This window comes from Harpia harpyja, chromosome 4 (assembly GCF_026419915.1).
Source record: "Harpia harpyja isolate bHarHar1 chromosome 4, bHarHar1 primary haplotype, whole genome shotgun sequence".
NCBI classification, from domain to species: Eukaryota; Metazoa; Chordata; class Aves; order Accipitriformes; family Accipitridae; genus Harpia; species Harpia harpyja.
Window position 1 is genome coordinate 72874047 of NC_068943.1, and position 23010 is coordinate 72897056.

The window sequence follows — 23010 nt, forward strand, 5'->3', positions numbered from 1 at the left end:
TTGCCAATTTTAAGGGACAATTACACAGGCCTGTTATCCGAGAATTGCTGCCCTCTTGTTTTACCTACTTGAGTAATTAAAATTTTAACAGACAGGTATCCTTCCACAAAGGTCACAAGTCATCTTTTAAGTGTTTAATCCTTCTCATTTTCCTTTGTTTCCTAGTTTTGGGGTGTTGGGTTTTTTCAGAAGTGTCCTTCACCTCTCACCCAATGGTGATTCAGCAGCAGACTCCCATGTTAAAGGCTGAGAAGTCACTGTTAGCTGGTTTGTCCTTTTCCTGCTACTCAAACTCAAATATTCAGAGTTTTAGGCAATCAGTAGGCAACCCAGTGGGGAAAGCTACAGAGAATAAAAAGACAAAGGAAAGCCTTTTAAAAGAGGAAAGTACTTTGCATCTGTTTAAATGGAGAACATCAGAAGAAAGACTTCTACAGTCTGTAAGACATTTGAGGAAAAGGAAGTGGGCAAAAAAAAGAAGAAAAATCAATTAAATGCAATAATACACCTAAATTCTATCATTTGAATTATTCAAATGAATTCTTTGTCAACTTGCAACATCACTGCATCCATTGAACCTCTGCAAAGATACCAGAGCCTGCCCTGATGAGACAGCACCAATCCTTTCAGTCTTGACCCTTTAAAGGTTTCCTTTAAAACTTCCTCAGAATCTCTTAGCCAGTTAACTACATCTAGTTAACACATGCAGTTACAGGGGGACTGTAGGAAAAGGGATGCAAACGTACTCAAATTGCTCTTCCTTCACTCCAGGAAACAGAAAAAGTTCTGCAAAAAACCCAAGAAAAATTCCTTCAGATAGGAATGCTTACCAGTGCCAAATATGAATGTCATGTGTGTGAAGGAAAATCTCAGAATATTACTGCTCATCTCAGTAAATAAATTAACACAATAGCAATTCTGCTTTCAATCCACATGTATTTTTCAGCTAAGCTTGCTATAATTTTTTTGAAAATTAAACTATAATTGAAAAAATTCTCTGTTTTCTTTTTTCTCCATAAACTTCAAGACTCCCATCCTTGGCACAGCCATCTGAATTAGATCCAACTTGCCAGTGGTATCAATTTCACTGAAAAATCTGCTTCAATATTTTTCACTTGAAAGAACTAGACCCTGCCTTTAGCTAGGAGACTGAAGCATCGTATCTTTTGAAGTTACTATGTCCTAGAGGCACAACGGATTTACTGTACTACTTCCCCCTTCTAAGAAATTGCTCTCCTACTGACCCAAGAGGAAAAAACACACAAAGTAAGAAGGGGAAAAAAGTGATTGTGGCAAAAGTGGTCAATGATAACTGAAATCACTAAGGAGCATTCCCTTCCCAACATGATCATATACAACCTCTCTTGTATTTCCTATCCATACTCTTTCTCCCTCACACTCTGACACACACATTATCTAAGACTCTTTTTTGGAAAAACTTAATTTTGTAGAAAGCATACAGATGCTAATCAAACAATACTTCTAAAATATTTTCAGCTACTGTAAATTGTAGGTCTAAATTATTTTGATTCCTAGGCTCAAGTCCAACTGGATATTTAACTGTGTGTAAAACACAAACCCAAGTTTACTACTAAAGTCACTACTTATTTTTCTCTTTAATCACTCACTACATCCTTCTTTGAGAATGACATGGTGCAAGATGACAGGTAGATTTCACATAGCTACTAAAAGAAACCTATGCAAGGAACACCATGATCAAAAAAAGTTTGCAGCAGCATATTCCACCTTCCAGCTTAAAGGAATGAGTAAGTAAGACTTGAAGTGTCTAAAGTTAAGTAGTTAGCAGTCAAGTAGTTTGTCCTTCCCTTTGTAACACAAAAATTACATTCTTCCATGTTCAATTAATCAATTCCTAGAAAATAATTTTCCAGAGTCCTGAAAAAGAATTCAAGTCTTAGAAGTGATTCATGAATGTGACATGCAATTTTGACATATCACTCTCCTTTAGGCTGAGACTGATACTAGGACCCAAGCTCTGTTCCCAGACCTGCCACTAATCAGCAACATGTCTATCATGTCCATCTTCCTTAATGCATGCATACATTAGAGAGTAAACAGCTCCACATAAAGTATGGTACCACAAATAGTGAAAACTGGCTACATGGACTGGAATCTCTTCTCATGGTGTTCAAAGTCTTAATTTTACAAAATCTCATTTACAGCGAGAAATACAGAGTAGTATGATGAATGCTTTTTCTATGCCCTTTCATTTCCTAGCACCAGAGAGGAAGCATTTCCTCTGTGCTTCACACTGGAGCTGACTTTTCACTCCTACTCCTAACCAAGTTTCTGAAGGGTCAGCACACACCACTAGATTCCAGGAGCACAGCCCCATGGCATGGTGGGGCGGGAAGGCACCTCAGCAGAGCCTCTTGTCCACTCTGCCCCCCTGCTCAGAGTGGGGCCAGCTGGAGCAGGCTGCTCAGGGCTGGGTTTTGAGTATCTCGGGGCAACCTGTGCCAGTGTTCAATCACCCTCACATAAAAAAAAAAAAAAAAAAAAAGTGGTTTATTATGTTTAAATGGAATTTCCTGTATTTCAGTCTGCCTCTTGTCCTGTCACTGGGTATTACTGGGAAGAGCCCAGCTCCATCTTTACTCTCCCCACGAGGTATCCGTACACATTGGTAAGATCTTCTCCAGGCTGAACAGTCCCAGCTCTCTCAGCCCCTCCTCACATGACACATGCTCCAGTCCCACCATCATCTTGGTGGCCCTACACTGGATTCACTCCACTAAGCTAAGCCCATACCTTTCTTACACTTGGTGAAGGTGCACTCTTTCCCATCATTCAGGCCATTAATGACAATGTTGAACAGTGCTGGTGGTCCCAGAATATGCCACTCGTGACTGCCTCTGTCTGGACTTCATGCTGCTGACCACAACCCTTTGAGCCTGGCAGTTCAGACAGTTGCCAGTCAACCTCACTGTCCGCACTTCATCTGTTTGTCTGTCAGGATGCCAGTGGAGACGAGAGTTAAAGGCTTTGCCAATGCTGAGACAAACAACATCCGCTGTTCTCCCCTCATCCACTGATACAGTCATCTCACTGCAGAAAGCCATCAGGTTGGTCAGACCTGATTTCCCCTTCATAAATTGATGCTGACTATTGCAAATCACCTTCTTGTCCTTCATATGTTTGGAAATGGTTTGCAGGATTATTTGCTCCATCAAGGTGAGGTTGACTGGCTGTTCTTGCCTTTCTTAAAAATAAGATTGACTTTTGCTTCTTCCAGCCCTCGGGAACCTTCCCCAATCACCACAACCTTTCAACAGATAACCAAGAGTGGCCTTGCAGTGACACCGGCCAGCTCCCTCAGCACTCATGGGGACAGCCCACCAGGCCGCACAGACTCATGTATGTCCAGTTTGTTTTAGTGTTCCCTAACCTGATCTTCTGCATCCGAGGGCAAGTCTTCCTTGCCCAGGATTCCTGAAGGCAAATCTCACCAGTAAAGACTGAGGTGAAGATACCTTTAAGTACATCAGCCTCTTCTGTCCCCATTCAGCAGTAGACCCTCTTTTTCCCTGCTCTTCCTTTTGCTGCTGATATGCCTGCAGAAGCCCTTTTTGTTCCCTTTCACGTCCTTCGCTAGATTCAACTGCAGGTGGGCTTTGGCCTTCCTAACCCCATCCCTGCCTGCTCAAACAGCTTCTCTGTACTTCTCCTAGGAAGGATTCAATACACATCTTACCAGAAAGTCATCAGCGAGTTCACTTGCAGTAACTTATGAAAATATTTAAGAAGTTTGAAGTATAAAGCAACTTTTTACAGGAGCAAGACACACTCATTGCTGTCTAATCTCCTGAATTCCAAGAGGAGAGCACCCAGACAAACCAAAGTTACTTTCAACAGCACCTCAGACCAATTTCTTCATAGGCACATTGGTGTCTACATTCACAGGCAGCCTGGCCATTTTCATCTTGAGAAGAATTTGTATGAAACAGATAAATATAGAGAGTATTTGGGATCAATCTACTGGGTTATTTAACCCTTTTTATACACAAAACTTACTAACTTAAGCAATCCTTGCTTAATACCAGCTGCCTATTACCACGAATGTAAGAGATATATCATCAAACATTTCTCACCTGACCCTCCAAAGAGGAGGTCCAGCAGTAAGTGTTTTAACTGTTTATATCCATTCCTTATTCATTTTTACTTCAGAAGGAGGACACAAGTACTGACAACTAGCAAGGCAAAGAAGAAAGCATGGGTTTAAACAATGTATTACACATGCTTCAGCTTTACATTGTGCATGAACAGCAGCATCCTCTTCATGTTAATTAAACTGTGTGTAACCTAGAATACGATTTCTATTTTCATACATATATTCAAACACGTGTATTATTGATCTTGTTTTTTCCAGAAGCAGACTGTCTTACTTCTATTACAGAAAAAGTCCTGTAACCCAGCATCTAAGCTTTGCACCGCCTCTACACTCAAAAACACGCAGGAAAAAATTACTATTGAAGAAACAATCCAGCAGACCTTCCTCCTAAAAAAGAAAATATGGCACTACAGACTGAACTCCAAATAAAACAAACTGAAGATAGAGTTGCATAAACAAAATAATATTAAATAATGAAATGTAAATTCTAAGAAATTTCAATATATGCCAGTATAATAAACCTACTTTGGTCACACACTCTATGTTGTTTCTAGTTAAAGAAAATAAATATCAGGCCCTACTGAACTGTAATTATCAGCAGGAGCTTAACTTTTGTGTCATAGATAGACTGAAGCTGGAAAAACTCATATAAGAACCATTAATGCAAACTCTGACTTTTTAGTTGCCTAATACAAACTTTCCCAATTCTAAACTCCTTTTCTTTCCAGGATTTTTAAGCTGATAAAGTGATTTTTTTTTTTTGGTCACAGAAATTGCAATGTATTCAAGAGCACACAAAAGAACGTTTCACAAGTTTATACTTTCTATAAACTGTTCTTTGTGGTTCACAAAGAAATACAGCTGCAGGAGTCAGAAGACATTAAGTCTCACATTAGTGCTAACATCACTTTGTTGTAGTGTCCAAAAACAGTGAAGGAAGGAAAGAGAAAGAACACTTACAATTTTCCTCCTCCTTGTTCTTCCCTCCAACCTTCTTTCCCAGTTGAGCAGGAGCATTTGCCAAACTATAGGTGTGACCAGCACAGTATTATAAGCCTCTGTGCGATATGACTAAATGCAATATACAGGTTTGTCCTAAGAAATCTACCTAGTCAAGTGGCATCAGGAACTAAAAGTCCTCCATTCTGCAATTCATGAACCACTCCCTGCACCAGCATGCCACTAAAGCAAATAAAAGAGATTTACTGAAAATAAGAGAGATGCCTGGCCAGTGAGCAAGACCCAGTGCAGTCAGAGATCAGGAGTGCAAACAGTCTAGAACAGAAGAGAAGCATAGGTGTTTGGAGAAAAAGAGTGTAAACCATACTTATGATGTTATTTGTAGAGTACGAGTAAGGAAATATTTTTAACCAGGGCTGTATTACAACTGAATAGCTAAACCTGCCATTTTTAACTCGGACTTAACTATATATTGAATTACTGTGGGTTTCTTATTTTCTTTGATGTTGACCATATTCACAAAGGAATAGTCTGAGACCACCACATCTATTTCTTACAGAAACGACATTTCAAGCTTAAACGAGGATCCAGAGTACTCTGCCTGAAAACAGAAAATTTTCGTACTTTGTGAGCCAAAACATACTCATGCTGCAAAGGTGAAGATCTAGAGCATAAACCATTCAACTGATCTGCCTTAAAGTTTCATAATTATTTTGTGCTCATGACACAGTAATGATTCTGTTAGAATGACCAAAAAAAAGTTCTCTGGTCGTTTTTCTCATACAATGCAACCATTACCTCAGAGTTAAGGAAAACTCTGAGTCTAAAATTTTAGCCAAAAATAGCCAGAGGGCCTAACAGATGGATAAAATTTGCATGAGCCTCTCATCGACTCTCTTGCATCATGAGCCCCTTTGTATTAAAAATATTTGTCTTCAGAATAAATAAGTTAAAGAAACACTTCTGAAGCTGGCTATACAGGTTTTAAGCTGTGTTGGCTACATAAAGCAGCTGTTTTAACATCTACCTATGCCACAAATACAACTTTTTCCACCCACAGTTGAGGCTTTTGTGAGCGAATTCCACAGAGGTGTTGAAGACAGCTGCAGAAAGCAGCAAGAAATACTTTTCAGTGGGAATAGGCTCCTTAGCATGCTGTTTATCACTGGTCTGCTCCCCCAGTACTATTCCTGTCTCTTGCAGGCTCATTTTAAGCAGAATACATTAAAAGGTATGCTGTTCTAGCTTAAATCGGGAACGTTTTACCCAGCAACCTGTCCTTCTCTCACCCCACTTTCTTCTCCCAGCTATCACTCCCTCCTACATGCTTCCATGTCATTTTGAGAGTCCCAAGCCCGATGTACAGCTCTGCAGTAGCCAGCTTCCCTGCCAATGGGAACAGGGTGAGGAAAGACTCTAAAAAGCTGCTGCTCGCAGACAGGAAAATGTGAGTTTCATACCTATGCTGGATGGGGGCTCTGCTGGGTAGAAGCTGCTCCACACTTCAGTGGACCTGGTTTCACACGTCCCTGAACCATCCTGTGCTTCAGAAGCCCCATCAGAAAAACAACTTCACTACTTTTCAGGAACGTTGTGCAGATATGAGCCCCATAGACTGTACAAACTCAAATCACCCCAGCCAGAAATGGCAGGTAAGCGTTGAGATAAGGGCAAGCAGCAGAGTTTCCTTATTGCTGAGCATCAGTGTTTTGCCAGACACACTGCACATGTTTCCAGGCAAACCCCTGCCCTTAGAAGAACGCAGGGAATCATGGCCCTATTCTTGATACTGCTACTGATCAGCCAAATGACACCAAGCAAGGCACATGGCCTCTCTGTGCCCTTTAAATAAAATAAGTATTAAAATTTACCTTCCTTTTTTTTTTTTTTTTTTTTTTTTTAAGGAATAAATTTATCATTGGTACATGCCTTAACTGCTCCAAACAAACACCTCTAACTATGGAGCAGGGTAGTACAAAGAAATCCACTACACAGGCACAACTCTTACCTTGCAGACAGTTAGGTCCACGCCCCTCACAAGCTTTATAACCCTCAGTAACATCTTTCTGAATCTCATTTGCCTCTTGCACTAAGCATGGACAGTGCATACACCAGCACCAAGCCCAGCACCACAGCACACAGAAACAGGGATGAAAGTGTACCAGCCCATTGGGATTCCCATCACATAAAACCCACCGGATCCTCCACTGCTGCTATATGCTCCCATGCTGGCCTGACATGCTGTATCCTTGAGCCAGTGGAGTGAGGAGGAGTGGCAGTGTCAGCAATGGTATCACAACAGCTTACACAATGAACTTACTGCACCTGAGTCACTGAACTCCTCAGCACAGTAATAAGATCCAGTTACTGTCAACCTCAGCTGTATTTGAGCTGGGGTCAGAAGGTGAAAGACACTACATGCTATTTAAAAATCTTCCAGCTTCTAATATTCATAACCAAAATGTTCCAGGGAAAAATCCTGAAGCTGTCAGCTGTTTCCATGCAGCATAGTGCAAAAACGAGACAACCACTGAGATATAAGGAATCCCAGAGCTTTGCCAAAATTTGCCTCATTGATTAGATGAGACAAGTATCAGATTCAAAACCAGAGAGGGAAAAATGCAACAGGCTTAATAGGGTAAGGGTGTTTATCACAAGATTAAATAACTCACGCCAAATTCGACTGACTTGCCAGAAAAATATTCTTGAATGGATGAAATTAAGTGATTGGTTTTGTTTATTACTAGTGAGGCAATGTAGAGAGCTCACAAAGAAAGAAGCAAGTACTACTGCAGCTTTCATTTAATCACACTTCTGAGAATGGCTACTTCACATGCAAGAGAGTGGTAATGTTATCCAGTTCTTAACATGAACTTCCACCAGCTCAAAAGTGATTTAAGAAACAAATCTGCAACAGAAAGACAATATGCAAATACATGGTATTTACTCAGATTCCTCTCTCCCTCTTCTATGTGCTGAAAAAGACCTCCTAAGAAGCCCCTGCTTTGCAAAGAGCTTTCCTCACACATTCTCAAACAACGTTCCCTTGTTCAGAAGGTGAGGCCACACCTGGACTACTCTGTGTCCAGTTCTGGGCTCCTCAGTACAAGAGACATGGACATACTGGAGAGAGTCCAGCGAAGGGCCACAAAGGTGATGAAGGGACTGCAGCACCTCACACATGAGGAAAGGCTGAGAGAGCGGGGACTGCTCGGCCCGGAGGAGAGAAGGCTGAGGAGGATCTTACCAATGTGTATAAATAAAACGTGTATAAATACAAGGGTACAAAGAGGACAGAGCCAGGCTCTTTTCAGTGGTGCCCACTGACAGGGCCAGAGGCAACAGGCACAAACTAAAACACGGGAGGTTCCCCCTGAACGTAAGGAAACACTTTTTTCCTGTGAGGGTGACGAAGCACCAGCATAGGTTGCCCATGGAGGTTGCAAAGTCTCCATCATTGGTGATATTCAAAAGCCACCTGGACGTGGTCCTGGGCGAGCAGCCCTAGGTGGCTCTGCCTGAGCACGGGGGGTCAGACCAGATGAACTCCAGAGGTCCCTTGCAACCTCAGCCCTTCTGGGATTCTGTGAGGGTGGTTGAAAATCATTTAGTTCCGTCAGAAAATTAAATTGGTTAGGAAATACTCAACAATCAGGGGATGTGTATCTACAGCAGCTACTCCCGGATTTTCGTAAAACATCAAACTTCTCTTTCCTCCCAAATTGTCTCTGGTTTCAACACTTCCTCAGCCAGTAAGTGGCAGCACATCCACAGATCCACTGCATCTCTCCTGCCTCCATGCCTGTTCCTAATGGTAGCCTACACATTTGCTACTATTCATTTATATATACAGCTACCTCTATTTGCCTGTTGCACAGATAACAGTGATGACCAAAATGACACAACCAGCAAAAAACAAACCCAAACAAAACAAAACACAAAGAATGCCCAAAAAACTCAACCAACCACAGGTGGTAGGGTTTAGGACCTGTTATTGTGTTATTCATCTTAATTTACTTATTGTGATATCTCCCAGCGGGCAGCATAAAAGAAATCTGTAGATTTGCATGGGAAGTTCTGCTAGGAAAGAACAATCAGCTGTGCATATGAAAGGAACTGAGAAGTCAGCAATTTCACAGCCTTTGCCTTACAATATCTGCTGCAACATTTCAGATTATACCAAAGCTGTTGTTGTACACCCTTTTCATGGAACTGCAAGACTTAGGGAGAAACAAACACGGCATCAAATCCATGCATCAAGCAGGGACAGATATCCCCTGCAGCGCTATTTTTCCATTGCTTTATGTAGTCTTTAATTTTAGGGATCCTAAGCACTCAGGTTTCAATGATCCACTGGCACGAAGCGACCTATCAATCTAAAAATCTTGCTAGTGTAACTTCCAGGCTCCTCTCCCTGCTCTTCCTCCTCCTCCTCCTCCTCCTCCTCCTCCTCTTTGGAAGCCTTCCACTGGCCATCAAAAAATGTTTCTAAGAATAAATACCATGACGACCCAGATTCTTCCCACCAAACTTCAAGTATTTCTCTGTGCACAAGTGAGGGGCTCTGCTGTCATAAAGACACAGCTAGCCTGAGTTGCTCTTTGGAGATATCTCTGCCTCTCCCTGCTGACTTCAGAGGGAACCTCTGAAAAAAGGAGTCAGGGCCTTACAGGCAAGCCATTCAAAGTCTAAATCTTGCGTAACTTTCTCTGATCATCAAGACACCTGTCTGTCCCCTCTTCCCCCGAACAGTTCTCTCCCATTTAAAAATCTCTTCTTGGCACTGTACTGCCCAATCTGAATGCAATTTCTGCCTGTAATCTCATCAAACTTGTACAGAAGAGGTCTATCAACATCCCAACTCCAATATCTTTCTGTGTATTTCAAAGTACCTCATTAGCATTTTTCCTCACTGTTATGAGTTTGTGAGGCATGGGTTTTTTTGGTAGCAGGGAGGGGGCCGCAGGGGTGGCTCCTGTGAGAAGCTGCTAGAAGCTCCCCCGGCTCCAAGTCAGACCCGCCTCTGGCCCAGGCCGAGCCCAATCAGTGACAGTGGTAGTGCCTCTGGGAGAACAGATTTCAGAAGGGGAACCTGCAGCGAGTAGTGGGATTGGAATGTGAGAGGAACCCCTCTGTAGATACCGAGGTCAGTGAGGAAGGAGGGGGAGGAGGTGCGCCAGAGGAGGGGATGCCCCTGCAGCCCGTGGTGAGATGGCAGGCTGTCCCCCCCCAGCCCGTGGAGGTGAATGATGGAGCGGAGGCCCCCGCAGATGGCCGTGACTCCATGGGAAAGCCCGCGCTGGAGCAGTTTGTGACTGAAGATTGGCCTGCGAAAAGGACCCACGCCAGGGAAGTTTGTGAGGAACTGCAGCCCATGGAAATGACTCACGTCGGAGAAGTTCGTGAAGGACTGTCTCCTATGGGAGGGACCCCACGGTGGAGCAGGGCATGAGTGAGGAGTCCTCCTCCTGAGGAGGAAGGAGCGGCAGAGACAATGTGTGAGGAACCTACTCCAACCCCCATTCCCTGTCCCCCTGCGCCGCCGGGGGGAAGATGTAGAGAGAACCGGGACTGGGGTTGAGCCGGGAAGGAGGGAGGGGTGGGGGGAAGGTGTTCTAAGGTTTGGTTTTACTTCCTAATATCCTTTTTCTTGTTTTGATTTGTAGTAAATTAGATTTTGTTTCTTCTCCAAGTTGAGCCTGTCTTTTGCCTGTGACCATAAGTGGAGAGTGATCCCTCCCAGTCCTTATCTCGACTCACGAGCCTGCCTTTATATGTTCTCCTCATCCCACCATGGCCGGGGCGGGGGGGCAGTGAGCAAGTGGCTGTGCAGTGCTTTGTTACTGGCTGGGCTTAAACCACGACACTTACCTTTTAAGAACGCAAAGGCACAGGCTACTCATGGGACACTTCTTCTAAAACCCCACTTCTGATTTTCAACACACAGATCCAGATGGCTCTTCTCTAGATGTAGGTCAGACAAAAGAGGCAAGAGTATTTGCTTTATAATGCAAGCCACTGAGGAGGGAACTTGGCTGAAGGAAGTAGGACCACCAGCAAGACACTATTTGGAAACCACCATCTGCTAAACATGAGCTGGTGTTGTACAGGAACAGATTAATAAGAAGACTGAGCAACTACCTGTAAATACAAGAGGAGTGGAAGGAAAAGAATGTGCTCACATCTTGGAAGGCAATAAGAAAACACATGAGAGGAAATGAGACCGAAGAAAAAGACTACATCGATACTGTATTTAACTCCTTTCTGACACAAAAAAAAAGAAGGCAGCAGGGTGGAGGGGGGAGCAGAAAAAGTAGCCACACTTAATGCTATCTCCTGCTAATTGCCATGAGGTAAACAAAGTCATAATAATACTAATCAACTACTGTAGGCATTCACAAAATTGAAGCTGAAACTGGTATATTGCGAAACAATTATCAAATGCTTTCTGAAACAACATCATAAGGCTTGGTTTCTTCTCACATCTCCCCATCCGCCCCAACCCCTTCAGGTCTCGTGTCTGTTTCAACACAAGTCACTGCCATGGAGCAAAAGTATACAACTTCATATTCTGAATAGACAATTAAAAAACAAAACAAAAAAATCTATTCAGAAAAACAATGCAAGTTCTAATCTGCACAAGAATTCCCAAAGTTTAGGAGATCTGACAAGGTAAAAAGACACAGAACTGGAATTTAGATTTCTAGAGCAAGCTTTGAATTCTGGGCCAAAACATCATGTAAAATTCTTTGAGGCAATCATAGTTTCCTCCAAAGTAACCTGCAGTTCTGATCAAAAACCAAGCAACAACAGAGACTTCACAATAGTCCCTAGTAGTAATTAGGCAAAAGCTATGAAACGTTCACTTATTTGTTACAAATTTGTCATCTGTATTTTAGAAACACCTATTGTTAAACTACAAGGACAGTTGTAAGGAGCACCTCCTCCTCCCTAAATGTCCAGGACTTTCCAAATTGAAAATAAAAAGTGGAAACAGTAAGTCAAATCCTCTTGACTATCAGCTTTTAATCCAGCCACTGGCAGCTCATCTCACAGATTTGTCACTTGCTAGCAGTTTGGTGACTTTGTATGAGTACAATGTTATGTTGTCATCCTCTCTCTGGGGCAGATATATTAAACTGAACCAACCATACACTTGACCAGTAGAGGTTTTTAAAATAAACATTCTCAGGGGTGCTAAAACATACTATTTACATATGGCAGAGATGCACTGCTTCTTTACTCAAACCACCATGGGCTCCATGATCTCCATCACAGCCTCCTGATGACTTCTACCCTGAATCATTAAGCGTGATAAGAAGCAAGCCTTGGCAAGCATCCAAATGTCTGTTTCTAAAGCGTTAGTACTCAGAAACCATAATACAAACCTAATCATCCTGCTTCCATGCTTACAAACAAAGCCAAACATCTATTTTCCACACAAGTGGCTCTGCTTCCCTCAATGCAGTTCTAAAGAGCAAGAGTAAAATAAATTTCAGCCAAATAATTGCTCTCCACTTCCTATCCACCCCTCCAGTCTCCAAACATCCTCTAACCCAGATTCTAAAACAAAGAAAAACAAATGCCTCATTATACAAACATAAGTTATGTTTGAAAATCTACTTGCCTGCTCACCAATAATGGTGGTGAAACTTTCCTTGGTGAAAAGTCATGTGTCATCATTTTCCACAGCTTTCGCTTGAAAGTTAAAATAATAATAAAATAAAAAAAACCCACAAGATTTTAGTCTATGCTTTTGAGCCGCTGCTGCACTGATCAGAGTAAGTCTTACAGGCAAACACCTCCACTGCCCAGGGAAAGGCAATAGTGGCTAAGGCAGCGGCAGCATACTCAAGCCTGGTGTTCCCTTCCAAGTTAATTGCAACAGGCTACAGACGACTGACATCTCTGAAAAGGGCTGATCCTACTTGCATCATATGTCTATCATAAACTGTAATGACCTGGAAGTGGCTGTCTCCCCTCACTGATAAGACAGGAAATCCAGATAAATTTGAGTGATACAAATCTTACAGCGAGATCCAAAGAGGAACCTAATTTACACCAATTTCAAAAGGATTCTTGTCCCTTTCTTGCCCCCATGGTAAGAACGAGCAGCCTCTACACCCTTGCAAGCCCTGGCTCCAAAACCTACTGCTCCAAAAGCACAACAGCACAGAAGGGGACTAGGGGGACCTCCCCCATCCACCCAGTTCTTCAGGAAAGGCAATCCAATTAGAAAGGGCTGTGAACGCATCCTTACAATTATCTACCCTGAATAACAATGCAGTAGTTTATTTTGGTAAGTGTGTTCATACACACTCACATGAGCACACAGAGTGGCTATTCACCCCCTTGGCTGTACTCGTAACAGCGGAAGCACACAGGGCTTCCTTTCACAGCGCTGCAATTTAAAACCATGCTCGCAGGGGGTCAGCAGCAGGTGCAAAGTCACAACTTCCAAAAAAAACTATAAACAGACTTTTTTGTCCAGTCCAAGATGAAAATGTAAACTCTTACATCTCACCTACAAACTATGAGACCAAAATAACCAGCGCTGCTCTTCTTGAATGGGTTACACGAGCCAGAAGCTAACAATGTGCAAGTACTTTCACACAAGGCTAAGACAGCAACCCAGAAAGAAGGGCTCTCTTAAGTGCCCAAAACTTGTGCCCAAAAAAATGGGGTGATAATCATATAAAACACACTCAATCAATTTCAGTAGTTCATTTCTTGCTAGACACAAAAGACATTAGAAACTCTCTCTTGTTATTAATATATGAATTTAAATTATGGGATCCAAAGAGGATGGCGGAGAAAGAATCGATTACCAGCTGGAAACAGGGTAGAAGAGGATAGCAGAAAAATATGAGATATGAAAAATAAATGTGGTATTCTTTTTCTTTTTATCCCATTGTATTTACTGTTTCAAGCTTTTGTGTCGGAACAGTCCTAGGACCTTATATTTGACCTGTTCAACCATTTTACAGAGTGTTCCCACCAAAAATCACACCAAAATCAAGTCCCTCCATTATACGTTCTTCATATGTTCTACAAATTTTGACAATATAGACCTATACTTAAATAGTAAATGAAAAATTTCCCACTTACTGTCACTGCTGATTATGACATGCACGCTATAGATTTCAAAATAGCTTTATCAGGAATCAGTGCAGTAGAGCTAGCATACATGTTAATCTCAGTTCCTTTACTAGAGTTAAGGAAAAAAAGAAAAATTAGACAGCCTTTGTTTTCTTCACAGAGCATAAAGTGTTAAAGCTTTTGTATGAGTTACTTTTGCTAGAGAGTATCTCTTTCTGGCAGCCTTCAATGCTTATTGTTCTTCGTCAAACCCTAAGCAAAAGCAATCTCCCTAATTTCGTGTGAAAATACGAGAACCACTGCATCAACCACCTTTTTACTCCCATGACAGCCAAGATTCATTTTGGCTGAGTATTCTCTGATAGAGCACAAAGTGCTTGCTGTTCACTTTAGGTGAACAAAGCTTCAAGAAACTATGTTTTTACTTTCATTTTTGCAAATCAAGTTTAAGCAGCACCACTGGAAACAAGAAGTAAGTGACCCGGTTACATTCTCCAGGACATAAAGTCTTCTATATGAGGACACATATAAGAACCAATGCCCTTTAATGAGACTCTGGAAACCAATTATAGCAATAACTCCTGGAAGTAAAACTGTACAGAGACTGTGTTAATGAACAGTGGCGATACCCTTGAAAGAGAAGTAGCTGGACTACTGACTTGCTTCAGCCTACAGAAAAGCTCCCTTGTAACACTATCTATCTGCCTTATCTCTTTGACACAACCAAAATCCCTCCACAACAAAAGGATTTATCACAAGTATCTTTTCCCTGAAAGTATTTTTATGGCTACGATCACTGTAATATCTGAGAATATCATATTCTGTTACACATTTATCTTCCAAATGTCCTTTGGACAAAAGGGGATTAAATGCAGACAGAATTAACAGACAACTTGTTCAACATCACATGAAGTCTGTCAGGCAGGGAACTGAAGCCTCCCTCATTTCCCCAAGCCCAAGTGGAGCATCCCATTTAATCAGTAGACTTGTCCTCTCACAGGTGTATATACCACACTACCACATAACCTGAAAGTAAATCAAAACCAAACACATTTTTGAAAAAGCTGTAGTAACATTCCGTCTCATCAGGAACAGAATTAATCCTTTAAATCCCTTGTCAACAGAGTTGACAATATGAAACAGAAAAATGTACACAACTGCATACATGCAATACCTGATTCCCAGACTGGATTTTGAAAGCAGAAAATACATCTCTGAATAAATGCTGTCCAATTTTCCAGATATATTTAGAATATCATCACAGCACATTCACACAGTCTTAAACATTTTTTGCTATGACTTCACTGTATGCGGTGTTTTATGGTCAGCCAGGATAATGTAGTCCAGTGACCACTTCATCTTTTTGAAAGGAAAAGGCTTGAGTCTGTCATAATATGAGGTGCATTCTGGTTCTCCATAGAGTATTCCTTGACAGCATCATGCATTAGGTAGAGCCTTGTTAATCTTACAATCAGACAAGCTGTGAGTGATGAGCAAGTCATGCAGCCTTTTAACAAGAGCTTCTTGGAGATGAGGCACATCTTTTGTCTTCCAAAAAAGCTCACTTGTAACTTCAGTACTTACCAAATAAGTGGAAGTCCAAACATATTTTATCTAAAGGATAATACGTATCACGTTCACAATAGCAAAATGAGGAAGTCCGAAGAGGACAGAAAAGTTGAGAAAGATATAGCTACAGACTTGTCATTTTGGTTCAGACCATCTCTTTTCAAGGCTTTAGGAAGCAACTTCTGAACTGACCTTTCAGTTCCTTACAACGTTAACGAATTTTAAAATGTAGTAAATTCCAAGTGCAATGGAATTAAACAATCCACTGAAAAGCCAGCAAAAAAATCAAAACGCTTTCAAGTACAGAAGAAAACTTTTGTTCTCTTTTGAGAACACTACACATTCTTGAAAACAATTAGAAAAAAATTGTCACTAAGACCATAACCAGGGCCCTGTTAAAAGCATATTCATTTCAGAAACAGGTATTGTGTCACCACACAGTAAACCTCATCCATAAACCTGACTCTCTTTCCTTGAGCGTGTTTCTTCTACTCACACACCTGAAGGGCCTTCAAAACTGTAAGACTCATGATCTGTTTGCAAAACAAAACTGGATGAGACAACCATTTTTGGCCATAAAAAAAGCAGCATGCCATCTACCTACAATGGAGCATGCTAGGTGCTTTTATTGTTTAGAAAAGCTTGCCCTGAAGAATTCTGTGCTTTCCATCACTTTAGATATAAATGCAGTATTACCAGAATAAAAAACCCAAACCAACCCCTCAAAAAAACCCCAACTCTTGTTCCCCCCGCCTCTTCTACAGCTTAGGAATAAAATTTGTATACAAAACAATGTCAGTCACTTTTATTGTTTGCTTTGGATAGCCAGGTTTCTTAACACGTTAACAGGAAAAAGCCAGACACTTCAGGAAAACAACAACAACAAAACAACCCCAAAACACCCTACCAAAATAAAGCCAATTCATACTACCTCAATTAAAAAAAGTTTCACTTTGGTTTTAAATATTTTGAAGATTTTTGTTACAAACTCCCCAAATACTCAGATTTCTTTCTGCTTCTTCTATTTGACAAAATTAGGGTTATATTCCCCCATGTGTCCAAAACAAACATAACTGTTGTTGTGACAACTTTAAGCCTACTAAGCACATCTCACCAAAATACCTGAGAGCTTCCAGTGGCATGAAGAGTGAGAGTAGGGAGCAATTCAGAGATTGTTTGAAGAACACAACTGGCCACTTAAGTCTTTTCTCTTGCATAGGAAGCCACAGCACAGGCAACTTCCACATGCAATCAAACCACTGTACTTGTTGGCAGGCTCCTGGGGAGTTCAGCAGGGGAAATGTTTTGACATGAACAACAAGTTTGCACTGCAAATACTGAAGATCAAAAGGTTGGGTTTTTTTATTGGCCATTAGAGGGTTGCTGCCAGCTCTTGGAAATACTCATTTCTGTATTTTGAAGCATGTAGATATCACAAGTCAAAGCAGGGAAGAATAAAGCAATGCAAAACCACTGCAGTTGCAGGGGAATGGAGTCCCCAGTGCATTCCCCAAAAGCCACAGGGCTGTCCAAGATTTACGATTTCTGTCTTACTCATCTAAGGGAAGACTCTTCTCACTTCCTCCCACTGCTGGAGTTGGTTTTTGATTACTGAGCCAGGATTACCTTGGCAGAATCAACAAGCAAGACCTCATTTGTGCAAATCCCAATACTCCAGTTTGTTACTGGAAAGCTGGGCAGTTTTTAAATTTTCTTGGGTTTTGGAGTTCATAGATGGTCCAGGACTGGTATGCACCCTCATACAGCAAATTTAAGTCTACTGGCAACAGACGGCTTTAAAGTATCTTCCACGGATTCTTTAGAAATAACCCACTAATGTCCACACCTCCACTGATTACATGCTGAAAACCAGGGCTCTAGATCCATCTGGATGGGATGACTACAGTGTGAAACTTGAGCCGTGTTATCATGAACCACAGCCAGAACAGACAGCAGAAACCATTAGCTTTCCACAGACCCTTCTGTCCTCTGAACTGTTAATGAGCTTCAAGTCAGAATGGGATAAATAACAAAGTACAGCCTCGTATCTACTACTCTACTCTCATTTGCTCCATATGACTCTGGTAGAGTTTTATAAAAGAGAAGAGATGGCGATGCAAAGTGGTAATACTGAATATAGCTACCTTCTTCCCTACAAAATGCCATAACGTCTTCCCAAGATTCTCCCCAATCAGTACGGCAATCAAACAAAAAGGGAGAGGCATATGGACAAGACATCAGAGAAGCTGGTCCAGGAGAAAAAAAAATTTACTAATAGCCTGAATATTCTGAAAATACACTTATCCCCACCACCACCAAAGGAAAGTTCATAGAAGTAGCAAATCTTCACACTTAATTCCTTTGAAAGTAAACTTATACATCCTCCTCCTCCACGGTGTATGATGCAGGCCTAAGAACAAAATGAAAGTTTTTCAAACCCAGTGTTTTCACACTGCCTTGATTTTCTTTTATGCACACACCTGCCTGATGCAGGTGTGATTTCTACACTGATCGCTGTTGAAGTTTTGTGTTGTTACTTAAGAACATCCTTTCAAGTTCTGAGGTAAAAAACATCCAAACATTCCCTCCAGAGTAATGTAACTAACCACGAACAACGTACCAAAATTTGCAATGAAAATAAAAAACCCAAAGCCAGACAAGATGACCCCTCCCCATGCTGTGGAGGCCACAAAGTAGTTAAACAGAAATCAGTTTTCCCTTTAGCCTAGTCCTTCTTGGTTCTTATAGATTTAAATGCAATAAGGGCGATTGCAAAATTCACACATTGCAAACATGGTTTGCAAACTAGCTGATGCTTTTTGTTTGGGGATTTAAATTTTAACACCATAAATTGTGGGTTTGAAGGACTGGAAGGAAAGAGTTTCTTGTATACTGGATCTGTGGCTTCAGGGGGAAAAAAAAAAAAAGTAATTTTTTTAATGTCATGAAACTTGACTAGTCCAACGGTAATATAAAACACACACGTACGTATGTAGGGCTTTGGTAGTTAGCAGGACTGGATGTCCAATACCTATTCCTCCAAGCAGTTCTGTTAGTTCCCTGGAAGACAACGAGACTACTGTTTACAAAAAAATTGTTCATAATTTGCAAAACTTCCCAGTTGGATACCTCAAGGAGTATGCACCACTCTCGCAAAATCTACACTCAGTACGAAAAAAAATAATCTTTAGCAATGTCATCCACATGGTTCAACTTTCACAACCCAAGTGATACTGTACACCAACGAAGTGTAAAATAACTTTAGAAAGCAGCATGCAAACAGGTACCTTGGCATCCAGACAAAGTATGTTCCATGTCTCTGCAAAGGCAGCAGCACAGCTTGCTTAGTGGGTACTAGGACTCCAGCCACAAGGACTTTGCTTCCCGCTCAACCACTGGCCTGCTGCAGGATGTTAGACAAGTCCTTGTCTCCTCAACACCACAGGTGACCCACGCACAGAGAGGAAATTCCTACACTAACTGATATAACAAGTGCAGAAGTTCATTAACAGATCTGTCTCCTTTATCCCACGAGAATCCAAAACTTCAAAAAAAACCCCTAAACCATTTTCAAATAAGACTGCACTCCTTCCCCAGAGGCTCATCACATTCAGGCATACACAATAAAGGCTTTTCTGCACTTGCTGAGCGCCTCACTAAAATTATCATGACTTATTCACCAAGACACAGTGGTTTCCAAGCCTTTCATCTGCAGGTCTCAGAAGATTTTCCAGCAGAGACACAACTACTGGCTAGAGTGGTTAGGGTAGTAGATCCTAGCTTTATTTCCCAGATCCCTCAAAAACAGGCAAAAGGCCACAAAGTGAGAAGCTGCGTAACCCTGTTTCTCACAGTCTATTCTCACACAAGCCAAGCAACGCTCACCCTTGATGAAGATTAAAATTTTAAAAATTGACATCAACTTTTCTCTGAAAACAAGAGATCTGACTTTTTAATGGGATCAAGCACAATCAACTGTAAGCAAAATCTGCTTCTACCTTGGCAGAAAATTTGTCCGTTTCCTCTTCAGTGGAGGAATTTCTTCCCAATTGTAACATTAAAGGAAGGAAAAAAAAAAAATTGTTAAAACTCAAGCCAAAAAGGCAATACTCTGTTGTGTTTGGGAAGCAATACTCAAAGTGTTTCTTCTACTGTTTTCACTTGAATTTTCACCGATTTTTTTTCTCCGGTTACAGTAGAATCACAGAGTAACACGAACCGGAAGTGACTTCTGTTCACCTGGCCCTATTCCCCCAACAAAACAGGGACAAATTGACTTCGATTGCTCAGGACCTTGTCCAGCTGAGTTCTGAATATCTGCAAGGACATCCCAACCTCCCTGGGTAGCCTGTTCCAATGTCTGACCACCCTCACGTTGAAAATTTTTTTCCTAATATCTCATTGGAATTTCCCTTGTTGCAACTTGTGACTGTTGCCTCTTGTCCTACTGCCGTGCACCTCCCAGAAGAGCCTGGCTGTGTCCTCTCCATACCCTCTCATCTGTTAACTGAAGACATGGGATAGTTCTCCCTTAAAGAAAAGCAACATACACACACACCTCCTGAGTTGTATTCCCAAGATGTTCATAAAATATGTACACACAGATATGGATTTTCAGCTTATTTCTCTGAAACACAAGTCCCGTATTTTTGTTTGCAACCTAACACTGTCTCTTATGGACAGCCCTTCTGCAGGGTGTACCACCAAAGGCTTACCTTCACAGCCAAGCAACACAGAGTAGCTAATGGGGTAAAAATTCACAGCGCAAATTATTCTGTAGTAATCTTCCCACACAGAGAAACGCTTAATTTTTGTTCCCTATCTGAACTAGTCCTGCCAGTCCGAGGTACTTACATGACCTCATGATACACTCTGCTCTTCACAACTTCTCCGTTAAGCAGGGAAGTGACATGTAGCAATGTGGAAACCGGGCACAAAGGAAAACCAAGTGCGAACTTGCGGCCAAGCTGAGGATGAAGATACAGGCCACACCGCGGGGCTCGTACCCGCTCTGCCGGGGCAGCCCCTCCGGGCTCACGCAGGCTGTGCCATAGCACCAGAGTGAGCTCCTGCGCTCGGGCGCTGCTGCTCCGACCCTGCCAGCCCACCTTTCTCTCCAGAAGCGAGCCAGCTGCACACGGAGGGATGCTCGGTTCACCGAGTCTATGCGTTTGCCTTTTTTGTTTGGGGGTTTTCTCTTTGCTTGGTTGTTTTTTTACAACCACGAGCCGTTGGTAATCCCCGCCCCCCCTCCCCGGGCACAGCACACACCCCCCCTCCCCGCGCGCACCTGCCCGGGGTGGGGAGGCGCTGACAGGACTGCCACGCCCCCGCTCCCCCCCGGCCCCTGCCATCCTCGGTGCGCGACCCGCGGGCAGCGCGCGCTGCCCTCCCCTCAGCTGCCGCCTCAGACCCGACCTGACGGCAAGAGGGAGCCGGCAGACCGCGCTCTGCCACGGTCACCCGGCAGACAAAGAGCCGCCCCCGGCCACGGATCTGTCTCGGGGCTGAGGGAGGGTCTCAAGGAGACCCTACCTTTCGCCAGAATTAACTTCCGAGAGGGCGCACCCCCGCTCCCAGGGCGCCGTCGGTCCTTCCCACCTCGGTGTCAGACCTCACCGCCCTGCGTCCCGCCTGCCCGCCCCGCCCGGGCAGCCCCGGCACCGCTCCCGCCGCCCGGGAAGCCGGGGGGCCCCGCGGCCGGCGCCCCCCACCCCCCCCGGCGTCGAAGGGAGGCCCCAGCCCAGCCGCCACGGGGGGCGAGGAGGAGCCGCAACAAGTCCCCGCCGCCGCTAGCCGCCCTTACCCAGATAGTGCCGCAGGTCCAGCAGAAAGTGCGGGGGCCCCCCGTTGAGCTGGTAGAAAAGGGATCCCAGGCAGAAGAGCAGCAGGGCGGCCATACAGAAGCCGTAGTCGCGCAGCGAGAGGAAGGGCAGCGGCGAGAGGGGCCGCCGCCTCTTCCAGCCCCCGCCCTGGCCCGGGCCCGGGCCCCCTCCCGCCGCCGCCGCCGCCGCGGGGAGCCGGGGCGCCGGGCAGTCCCCGCCGCCGCCGTGCTGCTGCTTCTTCTTCATCCTCCCCTTCGCCGCCGCCGGGTCACGCAGCCCGCCAGGCAAAGCGCATCCTCCATCCGCCTGCTCGGCTCTGGCTGCCCGCGGCGGGGAAAGTTCCCAGGAGCTCAGGGGACCCGTCCCGTCCCCATCGCCGGCTGCCCCCCCAGCCCCGCGGCAGGCGAGAGTCCCCGGCGCTGCGGCGGCGGCGGCTGCTGCTGCTGCGGAGCGCCGCTAAGGGGAGGGGAAGGAGGTGGTCACCATCCCGCTCCCTGGGGCTCCTCTCCTCCTCCGCCGCCGCGCTCGCTCCCTCTCTCCGCTCGGCCTCTCGCTCCGGTGTCAAGTTACAGCCAGTGCTGCTCCGCCACCGACCGCCGGCAACTCGCGGCCGACTTGTGCGCGCCGCCCGGCCCCGCCGCCCGCCCACCCCGGCCCGCCCCGGCCTCCGGTCCCCGCGACGCGCCCGTTGCCTCCGCGCGAGCGACCCCTGCGGGCGCCGCCGCCCCACCGGCTCGGCTGCGGCGGGGCCCGGCCCGCCCCGGCCGACCTAAGCCACCTGCCCCGGCCCGCCCTTGCCGCCGCGGGCAGCCCCTCGGGGCCGTGGGGCTGCGCGGGGAGCGGGGCCGGTACCCGTGGGGCAGGGGCCGTGACAGGGCTTCTCGCTGTGCCCGGCCGCGGGGCTCTGCCCTCGCAGCCGTCCCCGCGGGGAGCGGCGGTCGGGCCTGAGCTGCCTTAAACACCGCCACGGCCCCCTGCCCGCGCCTCTGCCGCTGGGGCAGGCCTCGGGACGCTTCTCCGGGGCCTGGACGAGGGGTCTCATCTCACCAGGGCCCCAGTGGCCCACAGACGCTACGTTAGGACTGCCATATCTTTCCTTACAGTGATAGCAGTGAAAAGGCTTAATATTGTGGTGATTTAGACAAGCCGTAACACAGCATTAAGGTCCGGCACCTTTATAGTCACGTAACATCGTTCGTGAGGGAAGAGAGGGATCGCTCTTCTCGTTGCGGCTTACCTGGGACAATTAAAGTGGGGTGTTTTCTACTGGGGACAAGGCTTTAGACAAGTACAGAAATTACAAAATTAAAACTGCTCGTGCAACCTTAATTTGACCCCCTTGTACATATGGCTTATGATACAGCCTCTAATTACTCAATCATACTCTCTTTCCTAGAGGACCGCTTCCCACCACGCGTAGGGTAA

The 23010-nt window shown here is 44.4% G+C and overlaps 1 protein-coding gene across 3 annotated transcripts in view; it reads right to left on the bottom strand.

Annotated features, from left to right (window-relative positions):
- The window catches only part of UST (uronyl 2-sulfotransferase), a 176671-nt gene extending 154450 nt beyond the window's left edge, over nucleotides 1-22221 (bottom strand). For all 3 annotated transcript variants that reach the window (XM_052784767.1, XM_052784769.1, XM_052784770.1), the window contains exon 1: nucleotides 21567-22221. In XM_052784767.1, the coding sequence (XP_052640727.1) occupies nucleotides 21567-21831 (265 nt within the window). In that variant the 5' untranslated portion in view covers nucleotides 21832-22221. The remainder of the gene's footprint in view (nucleotides 1-21566) is intronic.
- Nucleotides 22222-23010: the final 789 nt, after the last annotated feature.